We start from the raw sequence: 19,094 nt of genomic DNA on the forward strand, positions 1-19,094 counted from the left end.
CTGTTCAAATGATCAACTACGTGATCTGCCTTTCCGCCGGAGGCGCACACATTTCTGACTGCATACATAGAGTTATGTAAAGACCTGTCATTGACTGTGAAATGCTCTCTGTTTCCACAGCCTGCAAACCAGGATTACCCACCAGGGTAGTTTGTGATCCCTAGAATTACACATTTACCAATTATTTCCTTTTGACAGCATGACAAGACCATATATTTAAAAGTCAGTATGGCTGAGAGACTAACAAAATCACAAAGTAAAGATGCAAATTTGACAAAGTGTCTACAGCCATGCTAGCGAGGCATAGAGGTGCTTTGAGCTAAATGCAAACGTCAGCTTTGCAAAAAGCTCACAATGTCAATGTTAACATGCTGGTGTTTAGCAGGTATAATGTTTGCAATGTTCACCATCTTAGTTTAGTTGGTATGGTAACATTAGCTAATCAGCACGAAACACAAGGCACAGCTGAGGCTGATGGGAATGTTGGTTTTGCAGGTATTGGTCATAAACATAGACTGAATATAAGAAGTGAACGTTGTCACCGTGATGTCACCCATTGGTTTGTGGACTGTCGTTTTGAAGCCTCGAGTTCAGCATTTTGGCCGTCGCCATCTTGGTTTTTTGCAACCAGAAGTGACCTGAGAGAGGGTCAGATCTGGAGGTTGCCGCCTGGTCATAAACTAAAGAATTGGACAAATTAAAATGCTGACTGATGATGGTGCTAGATAACAAATTAGGAGTAGGGGTGTAAGAAAATATAGAAAAAATCGAATATTGCAATATTTTGTTTTGTGATACTACATTTGCAAAGAGATGTGTCCTCTCAGTGTATGTGCCCTCTCACAGTAGAGCTATAATGTTGGTTGTTACAGGGACTGTGATAAATGCAAATGCAGATCCCACTGTTCTGATTGCATAAAAAAGTTTTGTTTTGTTTTTTTTACTCAGATTTTATGCATATGGTGCTGTGTTCTTTACCATGACAGTTTTCCCAAAATTAGATTAAAAAATCACAATATATCGCCTTATTTACAGTATCTTAATATATTGAACCGTAACCCCTGTATCATGATACGTATCGTATCGCCAGAATCTTGCCAATACACAGCCCTAATTAGGAGATCATTCAAATTATCACAAATGATCCTGTGGGGAACATGTCCGTAACATTTGTCCTGGCAATCCATCCAATAATTGTCAGACATTTCACTCCGAACCATAAATGTCAACCTCATGTGGTGCTAGAGGAAAAGTCAGGGGATCACCAAAGTTGTTCTGATTAAACCTCTGGGGACCATGAATGTCTAAAAAAATAAATAAAAATTGCATGGCAATCCATCCAATAGTTGAGCTATTTTCGTCTGGACCAATATGATGGACCCAGCAACTGATCAAGAGACATGGCAATCCATGGAACCATGTGCGTGATGACTTTCTACTATGTAAGTTACATTAAAGGTCCTATATTGTAAAAAGTGAGATTCTCATGTCTTTTATATTATAAGGCAGGTTTAAGTGCTTTATAAATACTGTTAAACTATCAAAACGCACAATATACGGAGGAATACACACAGCCCGTATTCAGAAATTGTGCCTTTGAAACAAGCCATTAGGATTTCTGTCCATTTGTGATGTCACAAATATACAATTATATAGATCATTACACGGTTTTAAACATAAACATTCTAAATGTGTCCCAGTTTATTTCCTGTTGCAGTGTATAATAATAACATATAATAATAACATCAGCTGACAGGAAGTAAACATAGACCCAAGCTGTTGCCTAGCAACGCAATTCCATTGCAATTCCGTTGAAATGCACTAAAACGGAGTGTTTCAGACAGAGGGTGAATACAGGTTTATTCAGGCAGATAGCAAGGAAACATGTTCTAGTAGAAACACAAAATACAAGTAAGATCCTAAAAATAGGAACGATATGGGACCTTTAAATTTAAAGCATTCAATATTAAAATCACATGGAGGCATAAAATGCTCCTGCATGTCTGCCGCCATCTTTAACCCACGACATGTATGATATCATGACAGCCATCATGATAGTCAGTAGATCAGGTAGTGCAATAAACGTTTCACTTTTCTCAACTTCCTAGCATTTAATTTATAGGGTTAGAATAATATGCAGGTACTGTAACTCCCACTTGAACACATTATTTTGATGATTCCCTGCATGCAAGTGTAGGAGGGTTTACAAAAACTATTTCATGGGTGTCAGTCAATAGTACCTGCTTCCTGCCCTAAGGAGCTGCTCACCCACCTACGAGATGCCAATACTCTGGATGTGAAAAGTCTGGGGAAGCACTTCATACTCTTCAAGGAAATAGGACATTTAAAAAAAATAAATCTATATTTACGTAGCATATCACATTATTAGCATGTGAAACTAACTTTTTAGAAAGAGAAGGGAAAGAAAATAAAAACCCTTTCTGAAAAAATTAATTGAAAACTGAAAGCTAGAGTGGGAAACTACACCCTGGAAGTGGGGCAGCAGATGCGTGCACCAACAAGCTAACAGAAGAGCATTCATTAATACAGCAGACTTCCCTGGTGTTATCAGGTTGCTCTATTGATTTTTGTCTTGGATTTTTTTTTTTTTGCGTCAAAACAACAACATTGATTTCTCAAACTAAACTAAGAATACTGAATCATCAGTGTCACTGTCTAAATCAATCCTCACAGGTGACATGGTCAGTATGTTACATAGCCTACTGTTCAAAATAAGAGCCCAATAGTAACCTGCCAAAATCAAAAATAAATAAATAAATGACTCGATAAATTAATAAATATATCATTAAATGTAGCAAAAATAATATTAAAAAAATTTATCCATTAATTGATTGATAAAATGTGACATAGATTGTTATTTCTATTTTAGTTAGCTTCTTTATTTATAAATGTATTTATTTATCTATCTATCTTTGTATTAATTCCCTTATGTATTTACTCTTTATTTATTTATGCACAATTTTCCCTTTGCATTTCACCCCTTATTTATTTCCCCAAACTTATTTATTTCTGTATACTTTTCTTTAAAGATTTCTTTATGCATTTCTGCCTCATTATGCAAATGAGGGGGCTGTCACCCAACGTGTGTCATCATGGGGTCAGAGTGCATAAATGGACTATATGCTAGCCAGCTAGCTGTGCTCCAATCTTCATTCTCGGCTCCGTACAGCGGGTCATTGTCCTGCTGCTGCTCCGGTACTGGTGTGCAGATCAACCGTCTAGTCGCATAAAGAGAATACGCAATTTTGGTTTCTCATTGTCTGAGTGAAGGACACTAAAAGCCCTATCACTGACAACGGTTCATTTCTCCAATATCAATTTAGCAAAAGGGACAAGGCAGAGACGTTCGCTGTCAGCTTGTTCCATTATCTAAGTTGTACAATGAAAATTTAAAAAAACGAAGTCGAGACCCGGAAACAGAGACAGCTGCCTTCAAAGTAAAAGTTGGCTAAAGGCAGCAGCGGCCAATTTAAAGAGGTATTTCACTACTGGAAAGATGATATTGTCATAAAACTAGGCTGTCTAAGTCGTGGAAAGGCGAAAATATTTTTGAAATTGGTGCTACATGACCATGGAAAACAGAGAAAAAGGGCTGTGGTATTGTCTTTCGCTCAGAAGGTAGAAAACCTACAACACCCAAAATGCACTGGGCTCGCTGCCACCAGCACCTCTCCCAGGGTCGCTTGCCTGGGCTACTCCACTGGGCCGCTCCTACAGAGTGCTCCAGGGATGGCGTATTTTTGTAAGCCAACCAGGAAGTTAGCATCGCCCTGCTTCCCTCGACATAAAGCCAATGGGATCTTTCCATTGGGTTTTGGATTATTGTAGAAAATAAGCTCTCTGGCAAACACACGTTTATGATACTTACATGTCTTGTCAGCTTGTGTTAACCACAGACCTTATTTCAGGCATCTAACTAAAAACCCATTGACTTCCAGACGATGGAACCGGAGGTGCTAAAATGCATAATGCTGTAGTACTCTATTGGATAGGCTTGACCAGAGCCTCCAGTGTGTCTATAAATATTGCCGGCAAAGCAGCGCTACAGAATGCATCTAAAATATCAACACTAGTCATCAGTTTATGGAAACAACTTTTCAAAGGGTTATATAGTGGAGTTATACTGTATGATGATGTGCTGATGCAAGAAGAGCAATAATCATTTCCTGTCCACTTTTTAAACTGTCAATTTCCTTCAATGTTATTGCAATAGATGAATAGATACAACAAAGCTTACAATATGAAGTACTTTTGGGATGATAACTCCTGCATTAGGATTACTATTAAAATTTTATTTTTTAAATTGGTGTATTAATTATAATGGCATAAACATTTGATGTCTTGGTTGATGTGAAATCAGTAGCTCAGCATATTTAGGGTTTGTCATCAACCTGTTCCACAGTAAAACTGGTATTTCTTAGTTGAATTCAAAAAGCAGATGGGCAGCATGTGTATACATTCAGTATACCTTCAGTAGCTAGCATAGCATAGAAGTGCTAACGCTAGCTGATGATGTGCTAGTACTCTGTTAATTTTAGCTCTACAGGTCTTTACGTAGAATCGTAATGTTTTAGAAATGTATATCTCCTTCTAACCTCTCCCGGTAACAACTATCCCCATCACACAACAGTTAACCAACAAAACCAGCTTGAAAATGAAGAAAATCTAAAAGGATTGCATGAGAGTCTGTGGAGCAGAGCTGTATAGAGTAGGGATGTGCATTCCATGCATAGTATAGAGTGCTACAAGAATGAGTAAAACACAGAAAAGAGTTAGCATTTTAGCACTTCCTGTTCCCTCACCTGGAAGTCAATGGGTTCTTTGAATGAGTTTTTACTTAAATGCCTGTAATAAGGTCTGTGGTTAACACAAGCTGAAGAGATTTTAATGTTTTGCTCTACGATATAAAATACAACAATAAATCCCACAATCATGAATTATGAAGCCTTTATGTGTCTTAAAAAGTGGCTAAATGAGACTACTAAATGTCATCACGCCCCCTCCTTTATATCGATGTGTATAATCGCGCTCATGTGACCGTGGTGTAGTTTGATTATAGCCTAACGTTAGCTTTTTACATCTGCCGATAGCATTCACACTTCAGAAATCATAGAAGTGGTGTTCATTTGTGGAGATTATCTTGCTGAACAAGACATGTAAGTATCAAAAACGGTTGCTGGCCACAGAGTTTATTTTCTGCAATATTTAAAAGCCAATGGAACAATCCCATTGGCTTTTTGTGGAGGGAACCAGGGCGATGCTAACTTCCTGGTTGGCCTACAAAAATACGTCATCCCAGGAATTCTGGTTGGAGCTGGCCGATGCTACTCTATGATTGGCCAGTTCCAGGGGTGGGACTTAATATCATGATAACAGATGTGGTACAATGTAAGACTGAACTGAAGACCCACAGGAGCAAGACAATAATGTCACAGCTATAAGAACAGTTGATGATGTGCTCACTGATGTACATTTGACTGGAGTTGCAATTACTAACATAAAGAAAATTAAAGCTGCAAGCAGCGATGAACGGGCCCTCGCCCCTACTTGCGCGTCGGGGATGCTGGCGGGACGCCGACCGACGCGGCCGGGCACCGTGAAGCCGAAACTCTGACGAGCGCCACGACGCCTGCTGCAAGGCTCTACGACAAGCGGTTCACGAGTTAGAAGGGGGGCGTGGCTAATGTTTAGGGGGCGGGCATAACCTTCACCAATGAAACAGGCACTCTCTGCTGAGTGATATGACACCTCCCACAAGACTGTACTACAAACGGATCATGAGTTATGAAAGGGGGCGTGGCTAATGTGTATGGGGCGGGCATAACTTTCACCAATGAAACAGGCACTCTCTGCTGAGTGATATGACACCTCCCGCAAGACTCTACGACAAACGGTTCATGAGTTATGAAAGGGGGCGGGGCTAACGTCTTGGGGCGGGGCTATGAGTATAATTTTTCATATACATGTCATCAGTACTGGACCACCATCATACCTGAGAGATTTGGGGCAGATCGGACTATGTACAGTTGAGTTACAATAACTGCCTGTTTCATGGCGAATGGCTCAAAATGGCCGCCACGCTACGGTCCGGTCGTTAAGTGAACACTCATCATTTTAATAACTTTTCATCTTCAAGGTCTTAAGATGGTCCTGACCAAATTTCAAGTCGATCAGATCAAATCTGTAGGAGGAGTTCGTTAAAGTACGCGGCCTATAAAACGCTAAAAATGACATGAAATCCAATATGGCCGACTTCTGGGTGGGCGGAGCTAATGAAATCCAATGAGGAATATGTTTCAAATGATGAGTGGGATATGCATACCAAATTTCATGAATATCGGATCAACTTTAGATTTCGACGCGTTAGGGGGCGCTATAGAGCCCGCTGGCGACGCCCGTTCCCAATCACTACAGAACATTGCAATTTTCGCCACTCCCGACGCATGTTCCAATTTTGGTGAGTTTTGGGGATGGCTAAGGTCGTCAAAAACGCGTTCTTGCAGCAGAAAAATAATAATACCGACAAATACAATAGGTTCCTTGCACTTCGTGCCAGGACACCGTTGGGTCCTGGCACTTTCGTGCTCGGGCCCTAATGAATGAAAAACTACAATGTGGTGTAAATCCTCCGGGGTGTACTACATCAGGCATATCTGATGAAGTGAATATGTGATGATCATCATTTTAAAGATGTATCAACCAAAGCCTCAGTAGCCACTGTGCACACAGAAGAAACCAGGCTGCAGTAGGGATGTTTTTCTCCTCTTAACGTCTCTAGCCCTGAACACACAGATGTAAAAATACACCCCATTCAGAGGGCCATGTTGCCTAGCAGCCAGTTGGTGGGTAGGATGGTGTGACAGTGTGTGAGATAGAAAATGTAGGAGACACAGAGCAGCTCTGTCAGGGAGAGAAAGGAGAAACACACAATCATTATGATAGATTCAGAATGTTTTTTAACCCAAAGCCAAAGAAATTCAGCCCTATCACCCAAGACTAATAAATACTGACGTGCAATTTTGTTGATTCTGGAAAAAGAGGCCAAGCTGAAATTATCCTTTGAGCTAGGGTTAGTAATGTTGGAAAACTAGCACATCGAGTACACTAGATTTTAAAAATGATCCAACCAAAAAACCCAGCCCAGCGTTGCCAACTCTTTTCCAATGAAAGTAGCTAGCAGCACTAGCTCTAACACCTCTTCCTAACTGGACGCGATGCGAAAGAGCGAACGAGTGAACATCGGATTGTTTCAGTTTTTCCGAATGAAGATGTCCTCCGTACATCAGCGAACAGGCGACACGACATGTTGCCTGTTTGAAGGAAACGCTCGCACCTGGCTCTATTTATGCAAAGTTTTGTGCACCTCCAACCTATTTTCATTGGTCAAAAATCAACGCTGACAGTAACTGACAGTTAATCAATATCACTCTCTCTATGCAATAGAGAGTGATGTCGGGACAAGTTTTTACGCTCTACTCGCCAGAGCAACACTGACAGTTTGTCCCTTCAGGCCTCCCTCCAAAGCCACTCCAAATTATCTTCATGCATGATAATTTTGATTGAATAAACAATGAAAACGGCTACTGTTAGCTGTTAGTACCAAGCGTCCAGGAAGTGCGCCGGTCGACGATCCCAACTTTCATAGTGGCCAAACGGCGGTACTGCAACTTCTGTGTCCGTTACGTCATGCCATTGAGCCCAAAAAGACCATTTCCCATAGACTTACATTGGGAAAGAGACGTCTGTAACTCAACGGATAATTTTTTTTGTGGTGAATCAACTCAATACAAACACTCTATCAGCCTTTATTTTATTTTTAAGTTTTTAAAGTTGTAAAACGAACTAATAACTGAATCCAGAGTTATTTCCCTCCCTCCGTTCATGTGAATGAGACCCAGACCGAGGCTGGAAGGCAAGCCGTGACGACGGCGTGACGTTGGGACCCCGTGACCGAGTTGTGTGACCGAGCAGACGCTACTGAGCATGTTCCATGTGCCCAAGATCCGGGTACTTTTCCAAACGGAAGTCGAGCCTTTTAGGCTTCATGCGCCACTGAGAAACTTTCATAGGAATGAACGGGGCCCCGCCTCCAACGCTGTATCCAGTTCTCTTAATACATCCATGGTTAGAACTCACAGCTGTCAAGCTAGCAGCTGGTGGAAGACTCTGGTGACGCGCCATGAGTGCACGGGCAAAATGCACGCAGGCAGACAGCTAGGTAGACAGGCCATCCAATCATTTCATTCAAGCCTAATGAAATGATTGGACAGGTTTATTACAGTCCTGCGGCAGCCACAGATAGCAGATTTTTTTTTTTTTTGTCAGAGCATTTAATTTCTTGATTGCTGTCAAGATATAATGACAATTTCAACAATATAACAAAAACATGTTTTTAAAGAACACCAACAACCTTAGCTTTAATCATGCGCTCTATTTACAGTTAACACGGCAGCATTTCAAGAAAAGCATAAAATCAGCAAAAACTATGTGCCGACAGGCTTTTTCCTCATTAGTCATTCATCCATTATTCAGTGTGCCGAACACATAATATACAGCACTGCCTATAGCTTGGTGGAATCATGGCTGGATCATATTCTCCATTTGAAGATTGGATTGGAAACTTGCATGCAATGGGCAGGGAGGGCAGGGAAACAAACCCATCACCTGATTCTGTAAAGATATTGCAGTACAATATATAGTGATACAAAAACATGGAGATATGTACCGCGCAGCTGAGAAAAATCAACTAAATATCAACTGGTTTGCACACTAGGTACACTGGGTATTTTTTACAAAGATGCTGGTGTACGATTTATTATTTTAATAATAAATAACAATTCAGTAAGTTGGATTTTCTGTCACTTCCACACTGTAACACATACAGCGTATTAATTCACAGACTCCGCGCCCATCCAGACCACCACTCTCCTGGGCGAGTGTTTGACGTATGCGGCCGGCGTGTTTTTGTATTTGGAGGGATGCAGCGGAGAGAGAAGGAGCCCGGAGCCCGGAGAAAGCTGAAGACGAGAACACGACCAAAGCAACCAGAACCAGCCAAGAAGCAAATGGCTTCCTCGCTTTCCAAAGCAATCCCATATGACAAAAAAAGTGCAAAATGCAAAGAAATCACGGTCGCTGTAAACACCTACATCGCAACGCCGGTTAGCGTAGTTGAAAAGCCGGGATTCAAAAGTCTCATTAAGACATTTGATCCAAAATATGAACTGCATGGTCGCAATTTTTTTGCGGAGAAAGCTCTACGGTAGTTCTACATTTCAGTGAGAGAAAAGTTGGGCCAACCAGGTAACAGTGGTAACATAACCAAAGCTGTAAGCCTGAATAAGTGGACAAGACTGTAGTTTTGGCCACAGGCTGCACCTTGCGATTGGTGAGTCTTTCTACACTGCTGGGAAAATAATAATTTGTATTATCAGCAATGTCATAACAGCTTACTGGTAAAGATAACAATAAGTTATATTACACTTATTACATGCCATTAAAAACGGTGTGTGTGTGTGTGTGTGTTATGTATTTATCAATATATAAAGCATGTATTGCCAGATAACTATTTGGTTAAAGTGAATACTGTTGGATACTGTTTTGTTAAATTTAACTTTTGATTTCCCCCTTTTTGCATGCCAGATTAAAATAGTTCCAATAAAAACCACCAATGAATATAAACAAGAAGGTTTTAATGCAGACATATACTGCATGGACTACAAGAATCATCATATTGGTGTGATTGTATGCATCAAAGGGTTAAATCAAGCATTTATGAAGTGCTTAGAGGATATTTGAAAATATCGCGATATATGTCGTGTATCGCGATATTACCTAAAAATATTGTGATATTATTTTTAGGCAATATCGCCCAGCCCTAATTCTAATAAATATTTTGAAGGCGATCTGCTGTCTTCAACCTTTATTGGAAGTGTGTTTCGCTCAATGCATAGCTGTGAACGTACACACACACAGTGAAGGCAGAAGAACCATACTCCATCTACCTACTCTAATCTCATCACGTATCTACATAGTAGCTTCAAATAGAGGAAAGTGTTATATGAATAATATGAAAAGATTAATACAGCAAGTTTAGCTAGCTGATATCATACACATTGTTTACTGGTAAAAGGTGGATATACAATACAGCAAAATCAGCTTTTGTGTTTCTTGTGGTTTCTGGTGGCAAACCAAAGAAAGGTGACCCATCATCAACTCAAGACAGCAGCGGCAAATAGGCACGCATGTTCATGAGAACGCCAGCGGTGGCAACTGCTTGCTTAACAGTGCTTTAAGGCCCTGACACTCCAAGCCGACGGTCAGACAGTTTGGGGCCATCGGTTAGCGTCCGTTGGTCTAGTTTTTGCGGTATGTCTCTAGTCTGCCCGTGGAGTTTTTTTGGCTGATTCAGCATATTGAATCACACGTATCCTACATCTCACGCAACGGGGAGATTAATCACTCTGATTGGCTGTTCAGCTTAAACCAATCAGTGCACGAGAAGAGAAAGGGAAGTGAGGAAGCCAACGAGTAAAGTCAAGAGGACACACACGGAGGGCTCTACTCATCTTTCATCTTCATCTCATCTGATCATTCCAACACACAGATATTTTCACAACGACATGGCCATCTGGAATGAAGCTAAGTGGCAAACGCTGCTTTGTTTCATGTACGTATCATAACATCGGTCTTCCTGTTTCCCTTTTTTGAATGATGAATACAGACTACTGCCGCCTACTGGTAGGGAGAGTTATTTCCTCTCACGCAGGCGCAGAATGTACGCGCTCACTGGCCGCCGGCTGTAGTCTTTGCGGTGTGTTCAAGTGCAACTTTTTGGCCAAAACAAAGACGACGTGAGGCGACGCAACTGTTGGCCTTCGTCGCCGCTAATTCTTTCATGTCTGGTTGGTGTGTCTGGGCCTTTCGAGCTATCATCCCCCTAGTAATAGAGCATGTGTTAAATGGCTTTGTAATTTCATTTACAGGAAAATTAATACATATCTACATAACCCCTCCATTTTACTGTTGTTTTCTAATAGCTTGCAGACTAATGGCTTGTACAGACCGCTCGCGTGATCAGCGTCTGACGGTTGCCTCGCTGAACGGCTGCGTGATTCACGCGTTGTGTGTTCACACCAGCTGCGTCTCTGCTGCTGCTGTCAGCCCTTTATTTCTACATAGAGTTTGCCTTTCATAATGGCCATTTCATTTCATAATAAATGTCATTTATATCTATTTTAGACAGAAAAAAGTTAAGAATTGTGTGCTCATTTGTAAATAATAATAATAATCCACCATTAAAACCCCGTGCTTAAATCATTCATGGAGCCCTGCAAGTCACTGCATGTTCTACAACACTGTCCTGTAACTATTTCAGAATAAAAGCCTTGTGTTAACAAATGAAGGAATTCTGTCCACAGAAAAAAAATGCTTGAGTGCTTTTATTTTTAAATGAAAACAGGAAGTATTGATTTAAAAATAATTCTTTACTTTTTTCATGTCCGTGACATATTCTACAGATACAGACATTGAAACTGTAGTAATGTTGCTGGTATGATGTCAATATACAGTCAAACGATCATTTTACTGTCTGCTGTTGCTGTGAACCATGCTTGCGTTATAAATAGGCGAGACCTCGAATCTCTAGAAGAGACGCAGCTGACACGCAGCCGAGCCGCGTCTCACGCGGGCTGTTTGGCTGCTCTAACCTGTTAACATGGACGGCGAGATAAAAAACAACAGGTAACGCAGCCGCCACGCACTCCTGACGTTCCTGGTGTGGACAAGCCATAATAGGTTTGGGCTTGGAGACCAATTTATAACACAAAGTCTGCACTGCACACCAAGGACGAGGAGTTTGAAAGATGTGGTCGTTAACTAGGCATTAAGATAGAGTTGGATGAGAGAGACCCCCCAGAGACTTTTCCATATCTTTAACACAGAGATAGCTTTCCCTGGTCAGGCCACTGTGGGCAATGTTGCAAATGAATGAGTAGAACTGCTTTATAGCAATATTCAATATACTGGATTGTAGTATCGAGGTTTGTCAGATATTTAATTCACTGGATTAGGCAAAAGCAGACATTGCCATCTGGTTGTTTCTCTGTAAATGGTATCTCTATTGAGTTTTCACTAAATGTACTATATCCCAAACTATATACATATCCACATCATGATGTACAGTTACACAGACCAGGAAGGTGCTCTACATACCGTATGTTCCACCCGTATCTGGAGGGTCTAATAAAAGGTGCTATTGAGTTGCATTATGGGAAGTTAGAGATCAGTGGTGTTGGAGCTTGACCTATATTGAGGACTAAAGCTGCCTTCACATGATAATACATTTGCTTTTCACTCACCGCGAGGTAGGGGACAGAGCCTTGCAGAGGCAGCAGGTAAAATATGTCACCAAAAAGAGGAACGCCATTCACTGTTTCTAGCCCAGGCAACAACGGCAGTTGCAGCTGTTCTCATTGGTTGTGGTCAGGTCACAGGTCAGCGGAACCGAGGTTAGATTGAAATAATTGGAACTTTGAGCACAGCGCTCGGTAGCGATTTTAAGAGTTGCACCTGGGTATCATTCATTTTTTTCGTCACTGAACGTTATGGATATGCACTACTTAATGGCTTGAGCACTCTTTTTACGTGACTATCACACAAGTTATCAGGGAAAATATGGTCACTGTGATCCATATAAATGTCTTCATTTATACAGATTACGGGTTGGTAGGTTGCATGGTAATTCAGTTATTTGTCAGTACGTAAAGCTGTGTGTGTTTGTTACAGTGTGACCTGCTGGTACATTTTAAAGTACACTCTGCTGGTCGTAGCAGGAGTCTTTTAACCCACTTCAACCCCAAATTCAACATGATGATGCAAGTAGGGGCTGAAAAGCAGCAAGCAAGACTCAATACAGTCCCAAGACCTTTGATCATTCATACCATTTAAATCTGAAACCAGGAATACAGGAGTTAGATTCTGGCAAAACATGGTTGTCTTGGTGCTGCTCAGCCAAGCTGCTGGTTGCCTGCATCATCGGATGGATAATTCAAGTAAGAACAGAGCATGGCTGCCACAGAGTTCTGTTCTGTAGTACACTGTATATGCATTCAGCCTGACAGATTTAACACTTTAAAGTTTCATTAAATATCTATTTATATGTTACTTTTCCAAATATCTATCAGTCACTTTTTGAAATCCACATGAACCCCTCTTCATGTCAGCATATATGAGATCCACAGCACTTATTTATAAAGGAAAATATGTCACTTTTACAGCCTGTTACTCCTGTAAATAATTAATAGGAGATGAGTTTATCATTAAAACAACATTATGACTGGTGTGTTAACTGCATGCCAAATTAATCAGAGCACACAAGGCCATACTGCCTCCTAAATAACCATATGACTGGTTGCTGACAAGTAATGTAGCATTTAAAAGGCTACTTGGCACAGTGCTCGCTCCACATAAAACACACCCGAGCCACGTTACATCACTTCCAGAAAACTTCACAGAGAACAATGGAGGCAAACCAGCATCACCCATCTGTTAGAAACAAATATTCTCAGGTCTAGCTCAGCTAAAAACACAAAAAGGCAGAATCTGTCAGCACGTTAACCTGTCGTTCACCACCGAGCCTGTTTTTAACCGGTACCGACAACGTTATATTCATTTCACTGTTCAACTGACTTTAGCAGTTCTGATTAGGGTTTGGCCAGTGTAAAAATGTTCAAACCGTTTTGAAATTAAAGCTGAAGTTGGCGAGATTGGAGCAAATATGATTAAAAAAAAAATTATTTTTATAAAACGGTCGCTATATCGTGACAGTAGTACATGAAACAGATAATCTGAAAAAAATCATGTGCTCCTAATGGCATCTGCAAGATTTCACAGACCCGAGGAAAACAAGCAGTAAGAGCTGATCTGAGGTCTGCTGTCCAGCTGCCGTCTCTGAGCAGCTGTCAATCACTCGCGAACTCCGATCAAACGGTCAAACTAGGCAGCGCTGATCAATATAAATTAATATTTTGTTACTGTAATGTCTATTTCTCTCCTCAAATGTTTTCAGAAACATCTTGTAGTTTACTGTTTAGCTGTAAAATGAGAAAATTTGTGACCCAGACGCCATGTTGAGATCAGGCATAGATGGCTTGAAGGAATGCCAAGTACCGGTCACATGACTTTTTTAGAGTCTGAAAACAGAGCCATGATTAGGTTATTATGGAATTTTTACCCAATGATACCAAAAATATACTGCCTACTCCCCCTTTAAGCCACATCACCGGACCAGTATACCGAATTTTGTGTCGCACTTGACTCCGCAGCCGCTTGTCACAAAATGAGAAAAGCTGGTCCACCTTAACAGCCCACCTTAAGTGAGCCTGGGTCATTGTTGTCGTTAGCTTCGGGGCTAACCCGCTTCACTTAAATCAGCAGGTAGTCAGCAAGACACGGGAACTTGGTTTGGGTCTTGAGGAGTTGTAGCACCAACAGTCTAAACTGTACACACACTGCACTGATACATTCAAAGCTATAACCTTAGTGTTATCTTCATTCACCGTCACACGCTCGCTCTCTCTCTTGACTGCACAATCACTAACGTTACGGGCCGCCGGGCTTGCAATACACTGACGGAAACCCGTCTTGTCTCGTCACCCCAAAAAATAACTTTCTAATAAACAAACACAGCGTGTGGCAAGCACCCCCTCCCTTCTCTACTGAAATTTGATCTCATTCATGTTGCCGGTGTAATGTCAAAGTCACCCGCCTCGGCTCGGCAGATGTGCACAGCCTGTCGAACACTAGTGGCTCCGTTAGTCCGTTTGTAAACAAACATAATGTTAATCACATATTGCTTATTACTAATGCAATAAAAGCTGGATTTAACGCCGTGACCTCGTCGGCACCTGTTGCTGATGTCGGCTACTTTTTAATTTGCCAGAACATGTCATAATGACAAATGCAGGTTCAACAGGTTGGCCATAAAATCAAACCGGTGTAAGCTTGTACACTGGGAAAAAAAAACAGAAATTGACCAAATCTAGTTGTTATAACAGACACTTGACTGTCCTGCTGTTATTACAGGCATGTGAAGTAACCACAGACACGTGGACGCACAGCGGTGCGCCGCTGCAGAATGAATAGAGGGGAAACAATGGAGTGGATATTTGTGGCATTAAAAAAAAGATTTGTACAATTATGAGGGAAACACTGTATACATTATTGAAATGGTCTTTTACTTTAAGTAACACAGAGTAAGAATAATAGTAACTTTGACTTTCTTTGACTAGAAAAATACTGCAAAATCACAACAAGCAAGTGGCGTGGGGCCCTCGCACACCAGGGCTGCCCTGTCAGAGACTATGCAGTGATCTTCTGTGTTCATATCTCAATATGTTACTATCATAGTAGGCCTACCGGAAATGTAAGTTATGTCCAAACAAAGGTGATCCTAACAGACCACTATTACCACCACCACTATTACCACCACTACTATTACTAATAGTAATAATGCCAATAGTAATTTTAAATGTTAACAGAAGTGCACATTGTGGAGCCTACAGGAAGGCTGATCCACAGTCTGGAGGCGTATGAACTAAATGCAGCATCACTGTAGGCTTCAGTCCTGGGGCGAGGAACAATGACTGTGAGAGAGTCAGTGCAACACAGCAGTCTGACAGGGACATTATCTAATACTGATGATCAAATGGATATTGTGTGTAAAAATGTGTTAGTTAGATAGTGTGGCATGAAACTGTTCATATTTGGATGGTTGTTGTCATTCATAGTCGTCTATAAACACTGTGGTTTGACTGATGATACACGAATGATGAGGCACATATATGAATGTATAAATCTTTACATCCGGCCCCGCATAAATTGCTGTATATACACAACAATGAATCATAATATGCTGTGGAGACTGCAGTGTCACTGGCTGCAAAAAAAAGAGCAGGGTAAACAGGGATGAGGTGAATACAGATTCAGTATCACTGCTATATCAAGCTGCACGGGGGTCTTGATGATACCAGGATCACCAGCCTGTCTAGCTCATTGATATGTGGCATCTCAATAGCCTACAGTATCACAATGATAACTTCATATTAATAATTAGCAGCGTTAGTTTCACCTGATTGTGGCATTCAGTGCTGACCAGTCAGAGAACCAATATATCAGTCAACCATATCAGACAGACAGCAGCCTGCCAACCAGTCACATAGACATATAGATAGATATAGAGATAGAGAGATAGATAGGTAGATAGATAGATAGATAGATAGATAGATAGATAGATAAATAGGTAGACAAATAGATAGATAGATAGATAGATAGATAGATAGATAGAAATACAAATGATAGATAGACAGATAGACAGATATATATATATATATATAGATAGATAGATAGATAGAAAGACAAATAGATAGATAGACAGATAGACAGATATATAGACAGATATATAGATAGATATATAGATAGATAGATAGATAGATAGATAGATTGATTGATTGATAGATTTCACCTCTACAAAATAAAAGCACGGCAGCAGAGTGACGCTGTCCTTGGTCTCATTCCCGCCTTTCAGCCGCTCCTTTGCACGAGACATCACGAGCGGCCGGTGGTCTCTCCCGTTACCGGGAGACAGGGAGCTGTACTTGATTCCCGTCGTAATTTTGGCGAAATTCCGACAGAGTCCGGTTCCCCCCCAAAAATCCCCTTTAACGGTGGACCAGCATCATCCGAGCTGAGCTGGAAGAGTCGATGTCTGTCAGTGAGATGTGTCCCCTGAAATGCGTTGGGGTTTTTTTTTTTTTTGGGGGGGGGGGGGGGGGGGGGGGGGGGGGGGGGAGGTTCAGGACAGACACCGTGTCCCCCGGTACTGTCCTCTCTGTGTGCTGACACTCATCTTCATCCTGACGTGTAGAGACGGTGTAGAGAGGAGATGCTCATCCACTCTGCTCTCCTCCAGCTCTCCTCCAGCTCTGCTCTGCTGCAGCAGGTGACCGCCGGTAAACTCAGCCTCAATTAACCGACAACATTTCCTGTCCAACATTTTCAAAATGAAACCCATTTGGACTATTTCTCAGCAATGTTTCCTGTTCGGTCAATAATTCCACTGGGGCGTTTTTATAAACAACATTTTGTGCAAAGCTTAGTAGGCTAATGTTTGTAAATATTAATTTGCTTTTATTTTGATGGTAGAATTATAGCTTACTACAAAAAACAACCACATCTGGTTCTATTAGGGCTAATTGTCGCTAACTTGACGCATCTATCAGGTGGCAGACGGTGGAGGAGATAATTGAGAAGAGGTAATGACGTCTCACTTTGCACCAAATTAAAGGTCCCATATTATACTAATTTTCAGGATCATACTTGTATTTTGTGTTTCTACTATAGAAACATTACATGCTATAATGTTAAAAAAAAAAAACGTTATTTTCCTCATGCTGTCGGCCTGAATATGCCTGTATTTACCCTCTGTCTTAAGGGGACTGTTTGTAACTTCTTACACGTATAAATCACCCGGGTCTGTTTCCCATGCGCACTCACATATGCGGGCTCACGTGTGGCTACGCTGTTCAGACTCAGACTCCAACATAAACTACACGGAAGCAACAAAACCGGAAAGTTCTATCTAGGGAAGCCTGTCTGTTAAACAGTGTTGGCCGCGGTCGCAGGAGGCGGGGGAGTCCGTAGCTTTGGTCTCCAGGGCCGGAGTCTCTGCTGTACTCTGCTGCACTGATCCTCTGCCTGCCTGCTTGCCTTAACTCAGCTCGCTCCACACTCCACACTGCCAGAAGACTTCGTAGCTCTGAGAATATCTAGTGAATGTACAGTGAACGTTTGTGCAGAAATAACTGCTGCAGCTCCTCCAGACCAACAGAGGTTTTCTGTGTCTTGTGAAGTGACGGGGCTCTGCAGAGAGAAACGTTATCGTCTCCAACCGGTTGCCGGTGTCTCCCTCTGGCCGCGGTCGGGAGGCTGAGGCAGGAAAAGCCAACACTAGGATCAGCATTGATTCATGGAGAGACCTTCGTCTGGTCAGCTAACATTACTGCCCAGCAGGTGAAATATAGAGTGATATTGTGGTTTAGCTGACGTGTGTCGCCTCACTGTTTTGAGCGATGCCCGTTCATGTCTATAGAGCGATCACAAGCGCGAACCCGACGCTGACTTTCGTTGACTTAACGGCCACAGGTGTCGCTGTTAATAAGCATTTCGGAATCTTACAAACAGTCCCTTTTAAACGCTCTGTTTTAGCACATTTTGACAGAATTGCGACAAAATTGCAACAAAATTGCGTTGCTAGGCAACAGCTTGGGTCCATGTGTACTTCCTGTCAGCTGATGACATTCACATACACTGCAACCAGGAATAAACTGGGACACATTTAGAATGTTTACGTTTAAATCTGTGTAAAGGGTCTAAATATTGTATATTTGTGACATCACAAATGGACAGAAATCCTGACAGCTTGTTTTAAATGCAGAGTTTCTGAATACAGGCTGTGTGTATTTCCCTGTGGATTGAGTGACGGGTTGCTGCACGCGCTGCACGGCATGGAGGGTGTTCCCACTGTAACCTATAGGGTGCTAGCATCACCTCTCGTTGGACTGACTGGCTTCTAGTGAGACTGACGCACACGCGAGGTTCATCCCCATGCAGAGGCCGCAGTGATTGTTTATTACGAATCTTATACATCGTTTTACTGGATAAGAAAGTAGAGATAAGTCCAACCCCAGCTGACTCCAGTATATGTTTGTCACTACATCCCCATAAAAATAATAGAGCCATACCTGCCCTGTTTCAAAGACATGTTGATATGTCATCACAGCATATTGGAATTGATTTGTAAATTATATATAGGCTGTGGAAGAAGGTCTGGATTCTTCCTCATAAATATCTAATAGAGAATGAGGTTAAGGAAGTGTCCGTCAAAATTATTCATAAATATTACCCTGTCAATCACAACATGCAGAAATTAAAAAAGACATAAAGACCTTTGTAAATGTGTCATTGATCATATTTAAAGACATTATTATGGGAAAATGTGGTGTTTGTTTTTTGTT

General features: G+C 41.4%; 1 protein-coding gene across 2 annotated transcripts in view; it reads right to left on the bottom strand.

Annotated features, from left to right (window-relative positions):
• LOC119499134 (2-lysophosphatidate phosphatase PLPPR4-like) overlaps nt 1-17,024 on the bottom strand; it is a 46,567-nt gene extending 29,543 nt beyond the window's left edge. For both annotated transcript variants that reach the window (XM_037788369.1, XM_037788368.1), the window contains exon 1: nt 16,544-17,024. In XM_037788369.1, coding sequence (XP_037644297.1) covers nt 16,544-16,627 — 84 coding nt within the window. In that variant the 5' untranslated portion in view covers nt 16,628-17,024. The remainder of the gene's footprint in view (nt 1-16,543) is intronic.
• Between the last annotated feature and the right edge of the window lie 2,070 nt (nt 17,025-19,094).

Source organism: Sebastes umbrosus, chromosome 12 (genome assembly GCF_015220745.1).
Source record: "Sebastes umbrosus isolate fSebUmb1 chromosome 12, fSebUmb1.pri, whole genome shotgun sequence".
Lineage (NCBI taxonomy): Eukaryota > Metazoa > Chordata > Actinopteri > Perciformes > Sebastidae > Sebastes > Sebastes umbrosus.